This window comes from Magnolia sinica, chromosome 1, assembly GCF_029962835.1.
Source record: "Magnolia sinica isolate HGM2019 chromosome 1, MsV1, whole genome shotgun sequence".
Lineage (NCBI taxonomy): Eukaryota > Viridiplantae > Streptophyta > Magnoliopsida > Magnoliales > Magnoliaceae > Magnolia > Magnolia sinica.
The window spans coordinates 16,181,812-16,205,532 of NC_080573.1; the positions used below are offsets into that span (position 1 = coordinate 16,181,812).

Here is a 23,721-nt window from a genome sequence, read left to right on the forward strand (position 1 = left end):
AAATAAATAAATGAATATATATATATATAGGGGAGAAGTTCTATGCCGTCGAGCTCATGGGAACTTTCAAAGAGGTCAAGCTGTGTGGGCCCCACCGTGATGTGTGTCGACCATCTACCCTATCAGTCCGATGCACCAGTCCATGGTGGGCCTGGGGCTTAAAAATCAAGTCAATCCGTGACTTGTGTGGGCCACACCACATACAAAAGTTGAGAAGGGTTACCCTTCATTAAAACATTCATAATCATTTTTTTGGGCTCATCGAGATATGGTTCACAAATCTAGCCCATCCATTATGTGTGTCCCACTTGGATGAAGGGTCAGACCAAGTTTCATATGCATCCAAATTTCAAGTGGGTCGCATCAAGTGCTTTGTATGGCCCACTTAAGTCCACTATACGGCTGATTTTTGGGATATCCCATCACTTAAAGGAGACCCATCAAATTCATGGTGTTGATGTTCGACATCCATTATGATGGGGCCCACACAGCTCGACCTCATGGGAAGTTTTCATGAGCTCGACCGCTTTATATATATATGGGAAAAGGTACTATGCGCTCGACCTCACGATAAGCTCCCGTGAGGTCGAGTTGTGTGGGCCCCACCGTGATGTGTGTTGACCATCAACACCTTGCATTTGATGGGTCCCCTCTAAATTATAGGATATCCCAAAAATCAGCCGTATATGGGACTCAGGTGGGCCATACCATCTAAAATCATGTGAAGACACCGTTAAAACATATAAAAGCACTTGGTGGGGCCCACCTGAGTTTTAGATGCTGCTGAAACTTGGTCTAAACCCTCATCCAAGTGGGACACACATAATGGATGGGCTGAATTTGTAAACCATATCTCGGTGGGCCCAAAAAATGATTATGAATGTTTTAATGGTGCACGGCCCCTCCCCACTTCTATATGTGGTGTGACCCACACAAGTCATGGATTGACTTGATTTTTGAGACCTATGCCCACGATGGAATAGTGTATCTGACTGATGGGGTAGATGTTCGAAACGCATCACGGTGGGGCCCACATAGCTCGACCTCATGGGACGAACTCGTGAGATCGAGCTCAAAGTACCTTTTCCCTACACACACACACACACACACACACACACACATATATATAAAAGCTTGATCAAAAATTTTTGTGGCCCGAGAAGTTTCTAATGGTGGGCGTTCAATCAACACTGTGTGGTCCACCTGAGATTTATGTCTATTTCATTTTTGGGCTCATACCATAAAATGATATGGAAGAATGGGTGGACGGCATGGATGAAACACGTACATCATGGTGGGCCCCACAGAGCACCGACCACTAGCCATTGGCTAGTGGCAGGGTCAGTAGCCAATCCGTTTCCCATTTATGGCCGGTACATGCTATCACCTCATCCAGCCGGTACATGCTTAAAGTAGATCCCACTTATCTGTTGGCCAGGATCTCCTATACACGTGGCTAATGCTGGAACGTGTGCTGCATTCAACCCTCCATCTCTCCAAATATCGAGGGAATTCTTACGAGAAGAGCTAGGAAAAAGGATAAGCAGCACACGCGCCAATGTGGCACACATGCGTGGATCTCCACTCATCTTATTGGGCCACAATGAAAATGGTGTGGTCTAAAAATCAGGGTGGCCCACTTATCAAGTGGGCTACACGTGTATGTTGGAGACAACCCATTGGCTATATTTTCGGAGCAGTTCACTTTCTTTCATGCATAGGTGGCCCACCTAATGAATGAACGGCTGTGGCATTTGGTCCCAGCCATATTCAGCGCGGTCCTCCTAAAAATAAGCCTACTTCTCGTAAGGCATGGTAATGGTCTGGGCCTAGATTTTGAACTGGTCGGATCGGACTTTTGGGTGGAGCTTTGTAGCGACCTTGGAATTTTTGTGCTTATCTTTCCTTAAGTAGTTGTTTTGGGGTAATTAGCGCTTTACTTGATTGCTTGTGAAATTCGCATCAATCACTTTAAATTGTATCTGCATGGCTCTAATCGTGTAGAATAGTGAGCGCTACGTTACTCTGAAATCTGGGATCCATCGCTAAATCCAGTTGTTCTAGGAAATTTTTGAAAGATCTGGATCGGACCTGGACCGCGCGTCGAAAGTCCGATAGCGATGATCTTAGGCTGTTGCGGTCACCGAGTTGGGCTTGATCTTCACCTCGAAAATCAAGTCGATCTGATGTTCTAGGTCGATTTGTTTGAGCTCGGAGTGAAGAGTGTGAGAACGGTTGGAATTTATTAAGTTTTTTATGAAATCTGAGTCGTGTTGCTTGCGCGACGATTTTAAGCTATCTCACCGTTGGACTCTGACCCAATTTCACCCTCTGATCGGGATAGTTGGCCCAGGCATATCCTAGTGCTTGTGGACCTAATCGAGTTTCCGTGACCGTTGATTTGAGTGTGGTCCGCCACGTTTGATCTGATCGGTATGGAAACTCAGTCTGACCTAGATCCATGGTCTGAGCTTAAGTCTGACCTTTCATGGTTATAGGCCCACCGGAAGTGCTTCGTTGGATCGAGAAGGGCGTGCTTTGGTTATAACCTAAGTATACCTTGAACCTTCGGGTTATTTCCATCATTTTAAGGCCTATATATAGTCCTTAACCCTAGCTCTCATTTCCATACGAATTTTCTCTAACCCTAGCTTGGAAAGAGAGTGGAAAGAGAGAGTTCATCCAAGCTTAGTGGCCATGCCCAAACCTCAATTAACTTAGACATTAGAAGGCCGATCCACCTCCCTTAGGTCGATCGCTACAATAATCCATTTGGGGTAAGTTAACCTAACCCTAACCTGTGTTAGAGCTTAGACTAGACTTGGTGTTGTTGTATCTCATTTCTATCCTTATTTTAGGGTATTGTAGCGCCGTTGACGAAGACAACTCGTCTAAATCAGCTGGCGGTTCTTTCTTCGCTTAAGGTGCGGACTTTAAGTGTATAGGTTATGGTTTTCAAGGCTTTCAATGCCTACTTAGTGATTTATTCTTGTTATGGATCAGAGTTGGAATGTCAAATGTTATGTTTACATTGCTTTCCTGATATGCATGTGCTATCTTGAGATTTGTGTATTCTAGGTGTATTTATAAAGTACCGTATACGTATATATTATGCACATATGTTTGCCATGATTGACTATCATGTAACTTGAATGTACATCAGTCACAACTCCTTGTAAAAGGAATTGTCTAAACGCATGTATTTCAACATGCCTCATGTATGTTGTTCCATGTATGCAAGTGTTTGTAGAAATGGTTGAATGATCTAAGTGTAGCTTATTACACTTATATAAAGGCATTGAGAAGTGAAATAAATACTCGAAATGTTGAATGATTTCCTTTAGATCACCTTACATTCCAAGTTATTTAAATTCAAGCATCTCCTATGCCCACATTTATGTTAAGGTTGATCCCATTCAAGTGGTGTACCCATGAATGAGTTGTTGTTCCAACTGATGTCTTACGTTCCATATTCAACACTCGTAGTAGTGCCAACTGTTTGGGACTATGCCTTAGTCCAGAAATCGGTAATTGCCCTATATGCGGGGTTGAGATTGCTTTCTGTAGCCCAAAATTCAGCTAGACGAATCCGAGCCGTATTAGAGTTAATGGCAGTGGTTTGGCCACGCGAGTGTTTACGCACTCTATGTCGTTCAATTCAACTTGCTCAACGTGCTAGTCGAGTTCGTCAAGTAACCCGATTGTCCGTTATATGTTAACCATGTATGGACGCTACTGCTTGAATCTAGGGTACCGAAATTACCAGTGAAATCGTTAACCATGGTACCTTGATCCGCTAAGACTCATGAGCTGGACATGGTGGTATGGGACACCGTGGTCGAGCCGTCGGCCTACGCTGGGGTGACGAGCCTCCCCGTAGTGACCAGTGAGCAACTAAACTCGTGAGCCGATTATGGTGGTATGGGACACTATATTCGTGCTGTCGGCCTACATTGATTGGTGACGAGCCCTTTGTAGTGACCTCGAGCATACCTGGATACCGCAAGGAGGTGACGAGCCGATCTGTGATAGTAAGGGCATGAAAGGCGTACATTGATTGGTGACGAGCCCTTTGCTATGACCTCAAATATAAAATCGTATGAGATGTCTAGGATTGACGACCCTAGTATGGATCATTGTTTGGATAGTGACATGAGGAAGGTATCTTAGCTTCCCAATCCTGCTGTGTGAAATGGACTAATAACAACTTGGTAATCATATCCATGCACCGCATTTGCATGTGCTTTGTAGATGTGGCGCACTTTGAGGCGATGTCATGCGTAACGTAAGATGAAGACGCTGAGGGTGTACGCGTGAGGGCACGCATCATATTGCATTCATACTTGCATTAACAAGAGTACTTAGGATTTAATTACTTATCCTGCTTTATCATTACTGTTTGATTGAACCGATAACATGTTAACCAGTGCCTTATTGTTCCACTGAGTTGATCACTCACTCCCACGTTTCTGGGGCGGTGTTACACACCCACCAGACTCTGTCTTAGGCCCTGATGTTGCAGATGTGGATGCGACGTCTGAGGCAGAGCGGGAGCTGGATGACGACGAGGCTGCCTTCTCCTATATGCAGTTTTCAGACGGGTTCTAGCGAGCCTCGGTCTGTTGCGCGGGATCTTTGGGATTATTTTTTGGGATCTTAAATGATGTAACTTGATACTTATAATTTTGTTAAATAACACTTTCAAATGATCTGGCTTGTATATGTAATTCAGGGGTTTACACTTGTACACATATTTTCCTATAAGTCTTCCGCTTGCTTTATTCACTTATCCCTGAATCATATCTGTGTTTTGGCTTAATCTATTCCATGTTTTATGCACTAATACAGTCAACATACATCCATCATTAAATATGTTGCATAAGTGATGTTTTGGAACTCGGGAGCTGAGTTATGCTCGACCCCCGAATTTCAGGGCGTTACAGGCTTATTCAGAATTTTGATTTGTTAGGCTCGGGCCTGGCCCATTGTCAGCCTTACATCTCTTATACGTCTGCCAGATTGCTACTTTTGCTGGCCCGAACACTTCTCAAAACTCGCACTAGAAATTCTACCAACAGTTCTTACTTACAATGGAGCAATAGGGTGGGTGGACCTAACACAGGTCAAACGGTTCTAGATGTGATTTGGACTCCACCTATTGACTATCTATTTAGTGATATCTTTCTTGTTTAATGATTAATGACCCACAATTGATTTTTGGACAATATGATTTCTACTATGTAAGTTGGCTCGGATGGACCTCGACTAAGACCGGTCGTGTCTGTCACGTCCTAAACTCGAGAATTGAGCTTAAAAAATTTTAAGCTTTCCAATTTAGTGCTGATAGTCTTTGTAGTCCTCTAGTTTTGACTCTCGGCTCCTATACACTAAGTTCCGATCATATGATTTTACAAGAAAGATTTTCAAAGTGGTTTTTTTTATTACAGCATAATCTCAAGTGTACCCAAGTCACGGAACACTATCACCAAATATTCACTGATAAATTTCATCGGATTTAGTAGTTGAGAATTCTGTAAGTTTGATTTTCGAGTTTGGTAGACTCTTAGGAGTTTCAACACCCGATTAAGGGTTCGAGTATCCATAGGTGGTGAAATTCCACTAGTGTGAGTGTGTGGGTGTAAATTATTATTTTTTTTAAAGATTTCCAAGTTTGGTGTTCAAGTTATGGAACATTATCATCACATATTCACTGATAAATTTTACTGGATTCGATGGCAAAAAAATTTGTAGAGCCAATTTTCAAATTTGGGATGTGACACAGTCCATTGGTGACGAGAAATTACAATTTTAAATGTTGCACCGCGACTTCAAAATGATGAGGCCTACCAATGGATGGAGGTATTATAATCGTACTCATCCCATGCTGGGCTTGTGCATGGATCTTTTGCATTATCTTTTTTTTTTTTTTTTTTGTAGAATCCTCCATCCATGACGGGCCCATCAGCTCAACTATAATGAGTGAAGTTGTAAATGGGCTCTGTAGGATCATTTGTATTCTATATGGCACGGTGTATTGAACTCACGTGCACATTCATTACACATGGCCTCTCTTTTGATCCAGACCGTTGGAACTGTACACCACGAAATGGATTGGTTACCACCTAAAAGCCAAGTGAATGGGACAATCACAACGGCCATAAACCACTCATGGTTCGCTTAAACTCATGGGAGTTTATTTACACGCCCGGCAGAGTATGACTATCCGTACACTTGAATGAGTCACACAGTCACCATGCATTCGCATACCAGAATCTAAACCGTTCAAATAAAAGTGGGGCATAATTGGAAAAATATGCTTTACAGACAATCTTAGCCGTTAGTTAGTTTCCTTCAAATGGAGGGATAAGATGGAATATAAAGCAGTCCAAATTAAAAAAAATTAAATAACAAAAGTGTCTTCAATTGAAGGTTAGGATCACCATTCGATCTGATCTTGAGGCTTTTCATCTGAAATGGAGCCCACGATTGGTATCTGATCTTGGGGATGTCCCATGTAAAGTGGATTCCCATGAATATGAGTCGTCTCAACTGATGGATGGACTGGATTTCACACACATCACGGTGGGCCCCACTAAGCCAGCATGTTGCACCATGAGCGCAGTCTGATCAACTTACATGACCGGGAACGTTGTGCCCATTCTGTAGCCCAAAATTCAGCTGGCCCACTCATTTGGCTAACCGCACTTAATGAGAAAATGATTAAAGTTTTGTGTTCTACCGTATTATTTGTTTTTAATTTTTGGGAAACTTAATTGAAAGAATGTTTGTTATAATTATGGGAATATATTGCAGGTTAAAGATCTTTAAAGATGCTTAAAATACTTTTTATGAAATCGTATTTGACAAGATGACAAGATAGAGAGTAGTTGATGTGAATTCAAAAGTAAACTTAGTAGTCAATCAAGCACCCGATAGTCATTTAAAAGCTTGATCAAGCGACCGATAGTCATTCAGAAACTCGATCAAGCGGCCGAGATGAATGTAGTTGAGTTAGCAAGGAGGCCTGAAGTGGTTACTAGGACATGTGATAAGAGAGTTTCCAAAAGATCATGTAGTGCTGAACAAATGTATCAACGGTTAGAACGTAGGAAGCATCCAAAATTCCAAGTAGTGCTGAAACAATTATGGTAACTGTCAGAACATGTGAAGAATCTAAATGATCAAGGTAAAACTATAAATAGAAAAGAATTGCAAATGAAGATTTTATCTCATACCAACCAAATCAAACTAAACATTATCTTTCAATTATCATTTTAATTACCAATCAATTACATTTCTTAGTGTAATTACTTTCCTTTTCTTTCTTAATAAATTATATTTCTTAGTGTAATCCTTTACTTTCAGCTTGTCATTTATATTTCGTAATGTAATCTGTATCATTAATTAAATAATCGATAATCTTAGTTATAATTTGAGTCTACGCTCGCATGTTAGATTCAATTACGCTTTAAGAGAGATATTTTGCCGCTATTCTTTACAAACGATTATAAGATTCACTTTCTTATTTATTTTCATCTGTATTGAAAAGTACTTTCAGACAGAAGGGAAATGTGTAACCCATCATCACAAGATGAAACCTACCATTTGAATATCGCTTGATCTTATTTATACATGGAGTGATTAGTTGAATATGTGATTTATCTCACCAATCTCGTTCGTATACTGCATGTTTACTCATCTCAACGCTTGGAGTGGTAGTTGCACGATTTAAATTGGACCACAAATTCAATTTTGGTACCCCTGCATTCCAACTGCCGAAACAAGCAGCAACACATGTTCAACATGGTACGTTGAGCCTACCCGATGAGTGGCCCATCTTGATTTTGGTCCAGGGCATGCGGACAATCCTACCTGATTATCGGTCCATGTCTCTCACACGGTGCCATGTTGTCACACGTGAGCAGGTACACTATACAGGCCCACCAAACGGTCGCCGTCCCATTAACGCTTGGACATCAATGGGATGTTTGATCGTGATCGTTACTGGGGTCCAAAGTTTTAATTATTGAATGAACGGGCGCGTTCTGGTGGTATGGGTGCCACCGTAAGCTTACAGTGGTAACAGTTAGATCTGTGGTCCGCATGATGTATTTTCACCATCTGACCTATCTATCAGATGCGTCACCTCCCAAAATCCTAGCCCTCTAACTCCACCTGGCCCAAAAATAATGTGGACCGTAGAAAAAGGAGCAAGTTCTGAGGGAACTTCAATTCCATGGGACCCACATATCTATCAGATGCGTCTCCTCCCAAAATCGTAGCCCTCTAACTCCACCTGGCCCAAAAATAATGTGGACCGTAGAAAAAGGAGCAAGTTCTGAGGGAACCTTCAATTCCATGGGACCCACATAAGTTGTAAAACAGTGTGAAGCTTGACATGACCCTCCATCTTAACTGGATGAAGGGTCTTGATTATATATAAACAACACGGTTGGCGATGGGCATCCCACCCAATACGTTCCCTTCGATGTAGCCCATATGAGTATTAGATGGCCGGATTTTCAGTTCCCAGTGGTCTTCTGACGTGAGATCATGTTAGTGATTGATTGGAATTAGTCAAAATATCAATGGTCCCAAATCCACACGTGCCATGGTATTTTAATGTAAGTTGCAAAACCCTTTGATGGGCGCCCCATGCATCGGCTATGTATCGAAGATTTAAGTTGAAATCCCAAATCCACACGTGCCATGGTATTTTAATGTAAGTTGCAAAACCCTTCGATGGGCGCCCCATGCATCGGCTATGTATCGAAGATTTAAGTTGGTGTCAGAAATGATGTGGCAAGATTCAATTGGTTGTTTAATACAGTGTTAAGATGGGCTAACCGAGCTCATGTCGTAGAACTTAAAAAAACTAAGGCCATCTTTGATTAGTGCAGCTCTGGTGAATCCTTAATTGTGGAACTCGTACGTGCCTTAAATCTATGCCGTACATCCATTTTGACAGCTTATTTTAAGGTTTAATAATAAAACTGAAGCAGATCTAGATCTTAGGTTGACTATACCACAAGAAACTATGGTGATTATATACTCACGGATAAAAACATTTTGAGAACCATCAGAATATTTATTTGCCATCCAACCAGTTGATAGGGTCACAGAGACTTGGACAAAGGGACTACATAAATATCTAACTTAGATCTAAAACTTTGGTCGCCCAAGGTAAGCCACCATTGTTTCCTAAGATTTGGTCCACATAAGATTTGAATTGCATTATTTCTTTTACCTTGCTCTAAAATGAGATGTCAAAACAAATGGATGGTATGAATGTAATGAACATACATCATAGTGTGCCCGACAAACATTTAGGAATCCATTGACCTGGGTGGATCCGAGCCCATCTTTCACACTAGGTTGCTCCACCAATCAAATCTTGCCACATCATTTCACCTTGGGAATCTATTAACCCGGGTGGATCCAAGCCCATCTTTCACGCTAGGTTGCTCTACCAATCAAATCTTGCCACGTCAACATTTCATCACCAAGGTGAGTGTCCTCACCATCTAATCCGTGTCCATATTAATATGGAAAAATGATGTCACTACAATTACATGTATTATCAATATTGGAATCGGACAAAGGTGGAGTGGTTGAAGTGCCGGGTCTTTCAGATGCTAGTTCCACATTGATGTGTACAAGATTTGGACAGACTAGAATAATCTGCAACACCTGTTGTGGAAAGAGGTACAACATTGGAGCATCGCGGGCCTCCTGCGACAATATTTGCTCGATATCTGCTCTGTCCATCAGATATGACTACTCATGTTGGCGCTTAATTCCAATAATCATGCCCACCCGGCATTCATGTAGCAACACCCGAAACCATTAATCAGGTAAGCCCCATGGAGAAAGAGAGATGCCTACAATTAGTTGGATCCTAATCTTAAGTGAGCTACATAGTATTAATTTAGATATCACTAATATGAGTGTTTGGATCCTAAGTTACTTTAGATAAGCTGCTTATGTCATAAGTAGCTTATCATAGTTTCTACTTAATTAACATGTAAGTATGTTTGATAAACAATGTAGTTATTATCAAAAAATAAAAAAGCATATCTAATTTCCAACATCATAAGTAATTATCTCGAAATCATTTTTGGTCCCCCTCGCATACACCGTTGATGATGTGGGGCTAACCTTTGATGTGGATCGTTCATTGTGTGTGCCTCACCTTTTATACATAGGGTCCCATCATGTAGGGCCTACCTTGTTGTGGGTCATTCATTATTAAGGGCTAACATTTAATGCGCATGGTTCATTAGGTAGTCTGTGCCTTTGATGTTACTCATCCATCATGTGGGGCCTACCATCAATGTTATTATCCATCATGTGGGGCCCATCTTCAATATCCATTGCCCATCATGTAAAGGCCACCTTTGATGTGGACCGTCCATCATGTGAGCCCACCTCAAACGTGGGTTGTCTACCATACGGGACTCGCCTTGAATATGGGCAACTCATCATGAGGCCAACCTTTGATGTGGATTGTCCATCCTGTGGGGTCCACCTTGATGTAGGTCATCTATTAGTGGGGCCCATCAGCATTAATTGCCCATCATGTGGAGCCCACCTTTGACATGGGTTGCCAATCACGTGGGTCCCACCTTCAGTGTGGGTTGCCCATCATGGGAGGCTCGCCTTGGATGTGGGCCATTCATTATTAGGGGCAAACCTTTGATGTAGATTGCCCATCATGTGGGGGGACATTAATATGGGCCATCATCATGTGGGGCCCACTAGACAATTTATCCATTCATTGGATGATTTTTCAATCTCATGAACTTAAAATTGGTCCGCGGCTATATAGAGCATATTTTCTTAAATAATTTCCTAAATTTCAGTGTCACTGATGAAAAGAACAAAATAAGTTCTTTGAAAGTTGAAAATCAATAATAATAATAAAAAAAAACTAATAAAAATAAATTACTTTGTCTGAAAAGTTATTTAAGTTTAACAACCAAACTAATTTAAAAAAGTAATTTATTAACTTACACAAGTCAAAAAATTTTTATTTATTTGGTAATATCCAAACATGCACATAGATTTGTATTATTCCTGTGGTTTGCCTACATAAGTTTTGAATCACTTCGAATTGTCTTATGTAAACTAAAATTGAAGGGTGTAATTGTTAGACGGAATAGATGTCACACACACAGCACAATGGCCCCACATGAAATATATACTGCGCACTTCCAACATTAATAGCTGCTGCAACGATTCGCATCTCTAACCTTTGGAGTACCTATATGTGTGTATGGCCCACCAGGTAAGCAGCCCATATCTTCACATGTCTACACCAGGACATGGATTTGGTGGGTTGGAAAACCATCAAAGTGGGTGGATCCATGACTGTGGGGTCCACTCTAAATGTATATGTTTTATATCCAAGTTGTCCTTCCATTTTTACCACCTTTTTAGAGGGCATGAGCCAAAAAGTGAATCTAAATTACGGGTATACCACCCCACGAGAAAAATTGGCCAAGGAATGCCCACCGTTAAAAGGTTACTGGGTGTCACAAAAGTTTGGAATTAAGCTGCTATTTGTATTTTTCTTGTTTATGTTTGTGTAACCTCAACAATAGGTTGGATGACAAATAAACTGTGGCCTAAGGAAGTTTGTAACGATGGATGTTTAATTATCACTATTTTCTATGGTGTGGTCCACTTGAGACTTGGATTTGATTCATTTTTAAGCTCTTTCCTGAAATAAGCCGGCAAATCAGACCAATGGTGTGTAAATAAAGCACATACATCAGGGTGGCTCCACAGTCACATCTCTTGTATTTCCCATTCCTTAATTGGCTACTAAGAAAAGAAAAGATGATTTTCATGAGAAAGTACAATAATTAAAAAATGACAAGGTGATTCTCAATAAGAAAGTGCAATAAGTGAAAAATGACAACAACATCCAAGATTTATATCTGTTCAACTCACTCCGGGTCACTTGGAATCGTTGACTATCTTGTAAGTCAACCGCTCCCCATCCAAATTGAGTCGGCTCACCAGAGTTAACTCTTACCTTATATAAAAAGTAGAAATGTGAGTTTTTATTTTTAATTTTTCATTTTTCAACATGTCTTGTATGTGGAAAATCTAGTCTGTAGAAAGTTTGATCACACTAAGATGAGCACATGTATGAAATTTAGGTAAACTGCTTATACTCATTTTTAGTACACCTATGTGGGTTAATGAGATGCTGCCATGTGTCGACACTACGTACTAAATGATGGGTGAAATCCTACTCATGAATTGAGAGCATTGTTTACATATGATATTGCACACATAAATCAAATGGTTCAGGAGATGCCATGTGATATCCTTGCCACATGTGGTGTAGATAACTTTAAAGAAGAGTAAGAGACGTGCATATAAGAGAGTATTAAATGTTAGATTCTTATCAAAATTATCATCTACCATAATAAGTCTCTCTCTCTCTTTCTTTCTATATTCAAGTATTAAATGTTAATATACTATCAAAAGAAGATTTTTATCTAACATTAAATGCTATAGCCTTGCCAAAAGCAACTTCTTGCATATTGCAGAGCCAAGTGATGTAAGTACTCCAACAACATTTTAATGTGAGAGTTAGGGACAAAGGACTCCAACTAATGCATGATTTGAAGAAGTAAGAGTCTTTCTTATACACATGGTCGTACATGATAGACAATTCTGACATAGAAGAATCAATAAGATTTCCATACCTGATTGTTCAAATTCTTCATGAAGTTAAAAACTATGCAAAGCCATTGCATCGTAAAAGCCTATATAAACATCACTCCATGGAGAGCTCTAGGCCTCATGCCAATACAACCAACCAGCTCTATAATTTTTCATCCACTATGGATATTTATTTTTTACTGTATTTAATTTAGTTTAGCCCCATCGTTGCTCATATTATGGGGCTCATAGTTTTAGTTATTAGTTTATCTCTTCACCCTTCATCCACGACATCCTGTTAGATCGCAAGGAAGATCACTTAGTTTCAAATGGAAGGTTCTGGGGCTTTCCTGCTACTTGCTAGTTGATTCCACCAATCATCTTGTTACAAAGTCCAGTTCTAACCGAGCAATGAATAAATAGTCAAATCACGATCGTCTCGCTATGTACTTGGTTTCTATCAAGACCACGAACAAATTGTCACTTCACCGGCTATCTCGCCATGAAGCTCAATTTCGACCAAGCAATGAACAGATTATCAAAGATCTTCCCTCCATCGGTCGTCTCACCATGACGCCCGGTTCTGATCGAGCGACGAACAGATGCCAATCTTGCACATCACGATCGTTTCATTACGAAGTTCAGTCATGATTAGGCAACGAATGGATCATTGTCCCTCAAGCCGATCGTAATTGCCATTATTGTAAAAATCATTAATAGAAAAATACTTTTGGCTTATATCATCTTCCTTTATTTTATTATTGAACTTTAGTAGCGAATTACATTGAATAAATAAGTGTCTAAGTTGTAGATTCATGTCTATTGACACAAGAAAAAAAAATCCATTCAGAAGGTTTAGCCTCGTACCTTTTCACAAATCACTTGAACAAAACATAATATAATTGGCTGAGATGACTCTGAATCGAGTGTCTAGTCTTCACTCTGTCTGTCTCAGTGTAGGGGAAACCAACAATTCAATCAACTCTGTAAGAGTCATGATACAGGTACTTAAAAAGAAAATATAAAAAATATAAAATTACAAAAAATAAATAAATACAACAAAAATTAGAATTACTAAAAATAATATTTTTTTCATAAAATTATATTTATGACCCATAACGAAGTGTTTTCTCATGAAACAAACTGGCATGACCCACTTGATGGGTTGGTTGACCCCAGATGGCCCGTTATGATAAAGATTGATAGGTTATGCATCCCATAACGATACCTGGATTAAAAGTTATATTTGATTTACAGTTCACACTTCAAATAGAAATTTCTCCCTATCTTAATTCAATTTCTTCGAACTAGACTTGATTGAGACCCAATTACGTCATGCCTTATGTAGGATTTAGCTCGGATACGACAGACTACTTCGGCTTCCATTAAGTTTTCTTCTGATCTAGCCATGCTAGGAATGTGTCTATGCCACGTTTTGTATCAATTTGCCATCCAAATCCAAGTTGTTCATAAGGCAACATGGATGGATAAAAGGAAAACAAAAATATCAGCTTAATCCAAAGCTTTCTTGACTCTAAAGAAGTTTTCAATGGTGAGTGTTCAATCTCCACTACGTGGTCCACTTAAGCTTTGGATTTACATCATTTTTGGACTTACATCCTAAAATGATATCTTAAAATGGAAATGGCTCCAAAGAAGTTTTTAATGATCCATTGACATTCAATCCCCACTGTGTGGTCCACTTAAGCCTTGAATTTGCCTCATTTCCTCATTTTTTGGCTTATATCCTAAAATGATATAGTAAAATGGATATACAGTGTGGGTAAATCCATACATCAGCGTGTGCCCAGAGCCCCAGCCGGTGCCGAGTTAGGACAATCTGGGGCAGTACCCAATCCATGTGCTTGGCAAGTGGGCTGTTTAAAGGATATTAAATAGGGTTTGTATATGTACATCAAGCAGACAAAACAAAAAGTGGTTTGGCTCAAAACGGTGTCTGAGTGCATCCAACGCTCCCTTTGAGTATGCTTCCAAACTAGCCCTTGGTGTACTGATGTGGTATATCCATCACACACAGTCTCACCTTTTGCACGGACCAGATGTTTTACATCTGTAACCCCTTGAGGGGGGAAGAAAATGACTGAATCATGACTTCCAGCCAAATGAAAATGACAAATTACCAGCTTGCAATCTAACTTCAATACAGCTTTGCTTCACGGTCATACACGCGCGTCTACAAAGCAGCTCTTGTACACGACACCACACGTGTGAGTACCGAAAATAGTAGAAATCATATCCATCCATGGGGGTACCACTACACAGATATCCTGAGAAAAAAATTCAGGTGGGCCCTAATTCATGTAAAACTGTGACGTTTTCTAAGCCGTCTGCCAGTTTCTAACATCGTGGCCCACCTGATGCATATCCCAACATGATTTATGGGAGAGAACATCTTAAAAATCAGATCAACCAGGTAGACGGCTCAGATGATGCACTTGTCTGCCACCCGTGCACATAGAGCTGCATTGTATACCTTGTGCGCACACGTGTGGAATTAGCAGACTTGGTTGTGACACGTCATGGATGGATGTAGATTTCGTGATCATGCATTGCATCCTCCGCTCTAAATATATTCCCACTTGCAATTTTATATTATTAATTTTCATTTAATGTTATCATTAAAGGTTATAGTAATGGGAAAAGACAAGTAATCTGCCATCTAGATATTTCTTTTACGTGGACCGCACTCCAGCCAGTGGGCTATGTGGACCCCACCATGGTGGCTGTGGAAGTCCTTTTCTGCATAAATATCCTAGGCCTTTGAAAAATCAACCCTTGGGCTCTCTTGATGTTTATTGCTATACCTCACTCAAATGGATTTGAATGGTTGATGAGAAGCCTGGCTTACGATAAAATAATCAAATAAGAAAGACATAAAAATCTATAAAAAGGAACGAGCTGATATTTACCTTTGATTTTACCATGCTGATATGCCAGACTTATTCTAGATTGGGCTCCTTTATTATTATTATTATTTTTTAAATGTGATGCTAGATATATTTTTCGAGAAAAACTCTATGAGATCCACCCTATTCATCAGATATATGTCCTATTTAAACCATTGAACTAAAATAAGATGTCTAAAACTCAAATAGGCCACGCCATAGAATAGCCAAAAAAGAACACCCACTATTAGTTTTGTGCCGGGCCAACCATGGTATGTATGTGCCACCCAATCCATTCATCTAATATGCTTCATTACAATGAAAAAGTTATATAAATTATATTTCAAGACTTAATTGAGTCATACTAAGTAAATTTAAACATTTTAGATATGAGTTTATATAGTAGCTTAATTGAGAGTTGAATTAGCTATTTATATTTTATTTTATTTTTTATTTTTAAATCAAGATACTTGATAGATGGTATAAAATTTATGTATGGTGAGTCATTTATCTCACCTTGGTGAAAAAGACTTCAGTAGATTCTTAGGAGAGGTGCCCAAGTGTTTTCCAACTTACCCTTTTTGTCCACCTCTCTCTTCCTTTCTCTACCCATTAGTCGTGATAGAGTTGTGAAGTTTGGAATTTGAAAGGACATCAAAAGAGATTTTAACCTAGATGGTGGTATTTAGGAAAATTTCAAATTGAATTGCTCATCAGTAAAGGCCAATAAAAAATTATTTTGGAAAATAAATGACATTTATGGCTATAAATCATTCCTAGAAAATGAGGAACAAGCTATTCCTTTAACCTTGAAAGTCATTTTGATGTGTGAGTGAGCACACTTGCATGTGGTAAAAGCGAGGCTGGTGAAGATTGGCTCAGATTGTGGGCAAATAGGATCTGATGGTATTTATATGATCTCGGGAGCTTTGCACAAAGCCGAAGATCAACAGTTTACAGTCCGCTAACCACTGTGGGATGAAAGTAGATTTGATCACTACTCTAATTCTACAGTTAAGATGGTCTCTGGATTACAATCAAAGGATTAGATCACTAGAGGTTATCCTAACAGACAAACATGCATAGATACTCTTTATTTTCTCTCTCAGAATTCTCTTCTTAGAATGCTTTGAAGAGAGGGAATGCTTTCCTTTATAAAGGAAGGTATCGGGAAGGATATGAGAATAATTCTGATGGGATGAGGCTTACTCTTGCACATCCTTCTCTCTTCCATATCTCAAGCCTCTTTAAATTTATAAAATTCAAATTCAATGCGGGAGAGAAAAATATTAGAGGAAAAACATGTAATGGTTGCACACAGGTGGGACTCAGAGGCCCATATCCGGCAACTAGGAGCATCTAAATCATTGAGTCAGGTGGGTCCTGCCGTGAGCATTATTATCTAACCTATAAATCAAGCTGCTCTGCTCTTCAGGTGGAAAACAACCCAACATTTGAGTCCGGGCAGTTGGCCTTTTTGGGGCAAATTGTAGTCATCAAAACATCATTTAAAAAAAAAAAAAATCATTTTCAAGAAAAGAGACTTCAATTGTCTATTGATTAAATTCATCATCATCATCATCTAAATCTTCTTTCAAGGTAATTGAGTTGGCTACATGAATCTTGTTCCCATGCTGTGAAGGGCCATATATTCAATTCCTTGCATGGATTAAATTCTGAAAGAAAAGCACTGGGCCCACTACCGAAGTTACAATTAATCCTCATTCACATGCCCCAACTAATGTTCCTAGTTTTTTTTTTTCCAAAGATTATAAAATGTTATCAATAATTCCAAAAAGATAGATACTGAGAGTTTTACCAGAAATGTCCTCAGAAATTTTTTTTTCTTCTTCTTAGGTCTTTTTTATTATTATTTTCTTTATTGAGATCTTGACTTTTCTAAACTGCCAACACATCCTTTTCACGTCACTCCTAGGTGCATGTATTATTATTATTATTATTGACTTCTAGATTTTTCCATGCTCCCAACACGCAATCCTTTTTCATATCACCCTATGTGCGTGTAAGAGAGCCCATAAAAATACAAGCATCTTGGATGACACAAGCACAGAACGGTGGACCCACATTCATCTGAGAGCTCAAAGAAATACAAGCGGCTTGGATGACACAAGCACAGAACGGTGGACCCACATTCATCTGAAAGCCCAAAGAAATGACACAAGCACAGCATGGTGGACCCACATTCATCTGATAGCCCATAGAAATACAAGCCGCTGCCGGCCTGGATGACACAAGCACAGCCCGGTGGACCCGCATTCATCTAAAAGTTTTTAGGGGGATGTGATGCCACCCTCTCCAGTGAATATGAGTCACCATCAAACTCGGCTGTGAGCCTAACTCAACCTTGACTTGGTGTGACTCATCCAGTTTACAACTTGTGTGGTCAAGTTGATTTGGATTTTGAACCCATGACTCTTACTAGAGGTAGAATTAATACCATCAACAAGCCAAGCAACATACACATGCACTTGCGTGTCCTTGCATTATTTTTATATTTTACTGATATATATGTATTTAATATATTTATAAATAGTATTACTTCAACTATTATCATAGGCTTCGAGTCAACCCAACCCACCTTGACATTGAGTCTAGTTTTTTATGTTTAGGCTACATATTGGGATCTAAGGACTAACACCTGGGTGCATCTAATGGATTGAGTTGAATGATGCTCACATGTCATGGTGGGCCACAGAGGTTTGAAAGGGGTGGTACTTACCATACATGCATACTTTTTTTAAAAGACCATGTAGACTTTTCTATATTAACCAATAAGTTTACTTGGGTCTGATTCGGGTCATCTTGATCTAGGTTGAGTTCATTAATTATAATATTTGATAAGATGGACCCATTTTAAAACCAGGTCTAGTCAGGTCTTAGTCATATTGATTCTACGGAAGGCCGAGTCCAACCCGTTTGGTAATTCCCATCGAAACTTATGGACTTAGAATTGCCCTTTAGTCCAAGATTTGGACCTAACCCACTGATTATATATGAGTCCTGAGACCAATCAGGTCAACCCTGATCCATTAGTGGATCTTGCACACGTGCCAATTTGATATGATATATGTAGATATGCCCCCTTCTGCAAAATAACAAATCGGAGTTGGCTTTGGTGAGCTCCACCATTACATTATATGTATATGGAATTTAGGTACGTACCTACTAACACAAATTTTATTGAGGAGTTTGTTTTGTTATATTTTTTTAAAAAATTGTTGCATTTTAAAAAGATTTTAAAAATTTTAAAATTTTGTTGTATTTTAAAAATATTTAAAAAAAACTTATCTACCAGATTGTGATTGCCAAGCAATTATTAAAAATACCAAGAATAAATTATATAATGATAATAATAAAAATAAATATATTTTACAATATTGTAAAATACATATTGAATGACGAAGTAATAGCTGTTGATTTTGTACTATCATAAGAGAATCTAACAAATTCATTGACCAAAAAACTATCTTAAAAATTAGTCATAAAACATCAAAATAAATAGAGTTGAGTCTAACCTAATGAATTAGTAGTATCATCAACCGAATCTATACAAATGAGAACAAATAAATATCTCATATAATAAATTTAATGAATAAACATCAAAACACTTGAAAATTAAAGCATCACAGAGAACTTATCTATTCATATGGTGTTTAGATAGTACTCAATGCTAATCACTTCACCTCTATAACAATTAAAATATTTAGAAAAATCGAGGCATCTTCCACTAGCAAAAATTCCAGAGAATACTATTTTACCGCCTTTGCGCACATAAAAAAGAAGCGTCCACTTTAGGACCTTTTCTTTTTCTATTATTCACCTACTTTTTCTTTTTCTTATTGTTCTTGAGATCTTTTAAAAGGCCAGCTCTTCATGATGTTCCCTTAGATTAAGCCTATTGGCCCACATTGTAGCGTGTGCATGCGCATCTAATCTTTGTTTTTTATTTTTTGGGTTAGCTTGTTAGTACACACCCATGTCAGTACACACACTCCATGAGAGGCACCCTGCTAGGGATCGATACCAAGACCTCCAGTGTTGAGAGGAGGTATCTCTACTCAGTCTGCCAGTTGAGCTATGGATCTGGGTGTTGCATGCATCTAATATGTGCAAAGGGTTGCACCACTATGAAAGCTGGATGTTCAAATCAATCCAACCACTAGAGCGACCATGTGACTTTAGAAGCTTTTGGGTGCGCCTTAATAGTGGTTTTCTATGCATAAGCTTGAATTCGGTACAACCCACCATTCTGGTTTGCTCAATAGGCAAACTTCCACGTACGACATAGGATAATTCACATACAGCCAGGCTGATAACTTTATTATTATTATTATTATTGTTTTTTATTTATTTAATATTTTTTTTTCATAAAGAATAGGCTAACACCTTTATAGGTGAACACCTTTTTACACTACACAAAGGTGAAGTAGCTGCAGTGTATATGACGTAAATAGACCGCAGATACTTTTATAGGCTGCATGATAATGGATGTATATAACTGCAGTGTATATATATATGAAGTATCTGGTAAGTCCCATCATAAATTATTCCAGAGCTCCAGTGTGCGGCTGAGTGTACCATTGTCAATTATCAGCCAATGACCTCAAATGTGAGGATAAAATTATATGAATGACTATAAATTAGAAATAATTATATTATTTACTCTAGTAGTTACTTCGGGACATTACTCACCTTTAACTGATTTTGCTATTGCTTACATTTAATTGCATTTACTGCATTGTTTTGCCCACAAAGAGCATCTTCTGTTTCACCTAAAAATTATAATTTTATAATATAAAAAGTATAATAATTACAAGTTACTTCACCTACTTCTTTTATTTGATTTTTATCAGCCCTAGCTAACTTCCCTTTTAACCATTCAAACACCTTAAAATAATAATGATGGCTCATTTGCATTGTTTATACAAAATTTGAAAATCATTAATATCCATCACATTAACACTTTCCATCTTCAAGATCCCCACCACAAGTTGGGTACGTGCAGCCATTGATCTTTAAGTGCCTTAAACTTACCAAACTCCAAGCAAACAGGTTTTATATTATCCAAACAGCTGTCCAAAACTTCTTATCAAACACAACTTAAGATACCAAAACGGACCATTGCAAGCTGGAATTAAACCAGTCAAACATAGTTCATTACACATACTAAGCTTCTGATTAGTAGAAAATCTTCCTATATACATACGCACGCCATGCCATACTCCAGTGCCACCTTATGCATCATAGACCATACTCATGGTCAAAATAAGAAAGCGCTTAAGAAAGGCCAATGCCTCGAGCCGAAAACCAAACAAGCAGCAGCTACTTGGAAACTTTTTACATGCCATTTTTTACTCTTTCGATAGAATTTTCGACTTCAACGATGGGTGCTCTTGGTGTCGCTACTGTAGAGCCTGTAAATACAAGTATTAATATTTTAATTATTTTAAAATAATATCAGATCACAGCATAAATCTTATCACAGACATACAATAAAATAATAAGGAAAAAAAAATAAAATAAAATCAAGCTCAGCTTGACTTTACTGATGCTTAAGGACAATCTAGCTGATGTGGATCACAGGTCCACCTTATCCATTAGGTGCACCCCTGCCCATCCGCATCTAACATGATCCATTATTTAGGCGGCCATCCAGAGGAAGTAGTTGAGAGTAGACGCCCACTCATTAAAACCATCATAATTGTTTGTGGGGCCCATCAAGATGTCTTTTATACATCCAGTCCGTCTATTGTAAGTGTCTACTTGGATGAGGGGTCCCACCAAATTTGAGGCCACTTGGGAGCGGATGCGGATCCACAAAGGTGGGTGGGACCCTGACTGTGGGGCTCAGGGTAATGTATGTGCCATAAATCCACACCGTCCAACCATTTTGAAAGATCATTTTAGAGCATGATCCCAAAAATGAAGCCGACCCAAATATTAGGTGGACCGCACCTCAGGATACAGTCGTATTGAATCACCGCCATTAAAAACTGGTGGAATGGAAAATTATTTTCCATCCAGCCTGTTGATAAGGTCACAAACACCTAGATGAAGAGACCATACAAATATCATCTTGATCCAAAGCTGTTGTGGCCCACAAGATGTTTTTAATGGTCAATCACCACTGTTTCCTGTACTATGGTCTATCTGGAATTTGAAACTGCCATGCGCTTTCAATACATGAGATGGACACCGTGGATGTAGTCACATACATCACAGTAGGCCCCACAATCAGGGGTCCCACCCACCTTGGTGTAGCCGACCTGAGTTCCAGATATAACTGATTTTTGAGACATCCCGTCTCTAACTCATTAGATTCATATTTCAAATGTCCAACAGCCATAGAGGTCCAACTTAAGGTAAGCTTTGATTGAGTCGATCTCATAGAATATTTTCCCCTATAAAATAATAGATGGATGAAAAATACATACCAGTCATAAACAGTAGGCGAGTTGGGCTGTGGCTTGTCGAACAACTGATTACCGATGTTCTTGGTGGCCAGGTTGCTACCAGGGTGGAAAACGCTCCTCCACACGTTGTCTTTCCGAGCCGTGGGGGGAGTGTTAGGAGTCACAGGTGTGGTGGGAGTCCCAGGCATCGACGTGGAGCCTCTCTGGAATTTCACGCTTCCCTCTCCATCAACTATCCACCCACCCAAACCTTGTAAATAAAACTTACAAAAGAATAATTGGAAATGGACCACTATTATTGTTACAGTTCAGAGACTATCACTTGTATTTTGTTATTTATCAGTAGATAAATGTATCCACGCCGTCCATCCTTTTTGTCAGATCATTTTTTGGCATGAGGCCAAAAATGAGGTAGATCTAAATCTTAGGGGGACCACACCACAGGAAAGAGGGGGGATTGAATGCTTGCCGTTGAAAAATTTTTGGGGGCCACGGAAGTCTTCGATTAAGCCGATATTTGCATTTTCCCTTCGTCAAGGTCTGCATGACCTTATGAAATGCTTAAATGGAAAATAAACATTACAGCAAGTCCTATGAAGTATATTTAACGGTGGACGTTCAATCAACACTGTTTTCCTGTGATGTGGTTTACAAGCTATTTGTATTTGCCTCATTCTTGGGCTCATACCCTAAAATGAACTGGAAAAATAGATGGGCGGTTTGGATAAAACACATACATCATGGTAGGGCCCACAGAGCTTTCACACCAGCTAGCTGGATTGAGTGGACCGATCTGATTTCTTTGCTGTCCATTGATTTTCTACACGGGTGGTCCACTTGATGAGTGGACCTCCCAAAATTTTGTACCGGGAGCCATCTGGACGGTTCAGATGTCCCACACACCCCAGGTTGGCACATGTATCACGTGATGATGCAAGAGTCTATGAACAAATATGAAAACAAGAAGAAAAAAGACTTATGACAGAAAAATAAATAACCTTTGACATCCAATGGCTTGGTGGTGAGTTTCCTCAGCCTGCCCAGGCCCTGTTCTGGGTGTGGCCCAGCCAACACATCATCCCAAAGCTTGTCTAGCAGTACCATGATCAACGGTTGGATCTTATCCTACACCTCTTTCCCTCTCTCTCTCTTCTTTTCTTCCCAGATGCAACGACGATGATGATGCATTTAAATACTCAAGAGTGGTCGAGTAGGTGGCGGATAAGGATGAGGAGCGAGTGGGACCCTGTGAATGCTAATTGCACTCGCTCGAGTGAACTTTAAAAGTACACTCGCATCACACGTGGGATGGATGACACGTATATAAAATCACACCCGCTCTTCAGGCCGTCTGCTCTGTGTACATTGCATCAATTTAAAAGTTAGGCAAAAATATGATAGTTTGGTAGGCCACCGATTTTGAACATCTTGTCTGTTTATTTGTTATGTATAGTGTGGTGGATTTTACGGTCATTTATAAGCGTGGGTTTTTATATAGAATCTGTAACGTTTGGATTGCCTGATGAGCGGATCTGATTTTGTACAAGTGCGATTCGTCTACGCGTGTGGTGAGTGATAGTGCGACTTGTATTTCTTCGAGTAATACCGCGTTTGTGATGGTTGCCACGTGTTGCCATGCTACCGCCATTAGAAGGTGACAGATTGTACGTATGGACACGTGGGACCTACTCTTTGGATTCTTG

The 23,721-nt window shown here is 39.4% G+C and overlaps 1 protein-coding gene across 1 annotated transcript; it reads right to left on the reverse strand.

The window, feature by feature from the left end:
• Positions 1-20,635: 20,635 nt before the first annotated feature.
• On the reverse strand, positions 20,636-23,190 carry LOC131241110 (auxin-repressed 12.5 kDa protein-like). The gene is made up of 3 exons (XM_058239785.1): positions 23,017-23,190; positions 22,040-22,250; positions 20,636-21,019 (listed from the first exon to the last, which is right to left on the reverse strand). The coding sequence occupies exons 1-3, from the start codon at positions 23,120-23,122 to the stop codon at positions 20,983-20,985; spliced, it is 354 nt and encodes a 117-aa protein (XP_058095768.1). The 5' UTR covers positions 23,123-23,190; the 3' UTR covers positions 20,636-20,982.
• Positions 23,191-23,721: the final 531 nt, after the last annotated feature.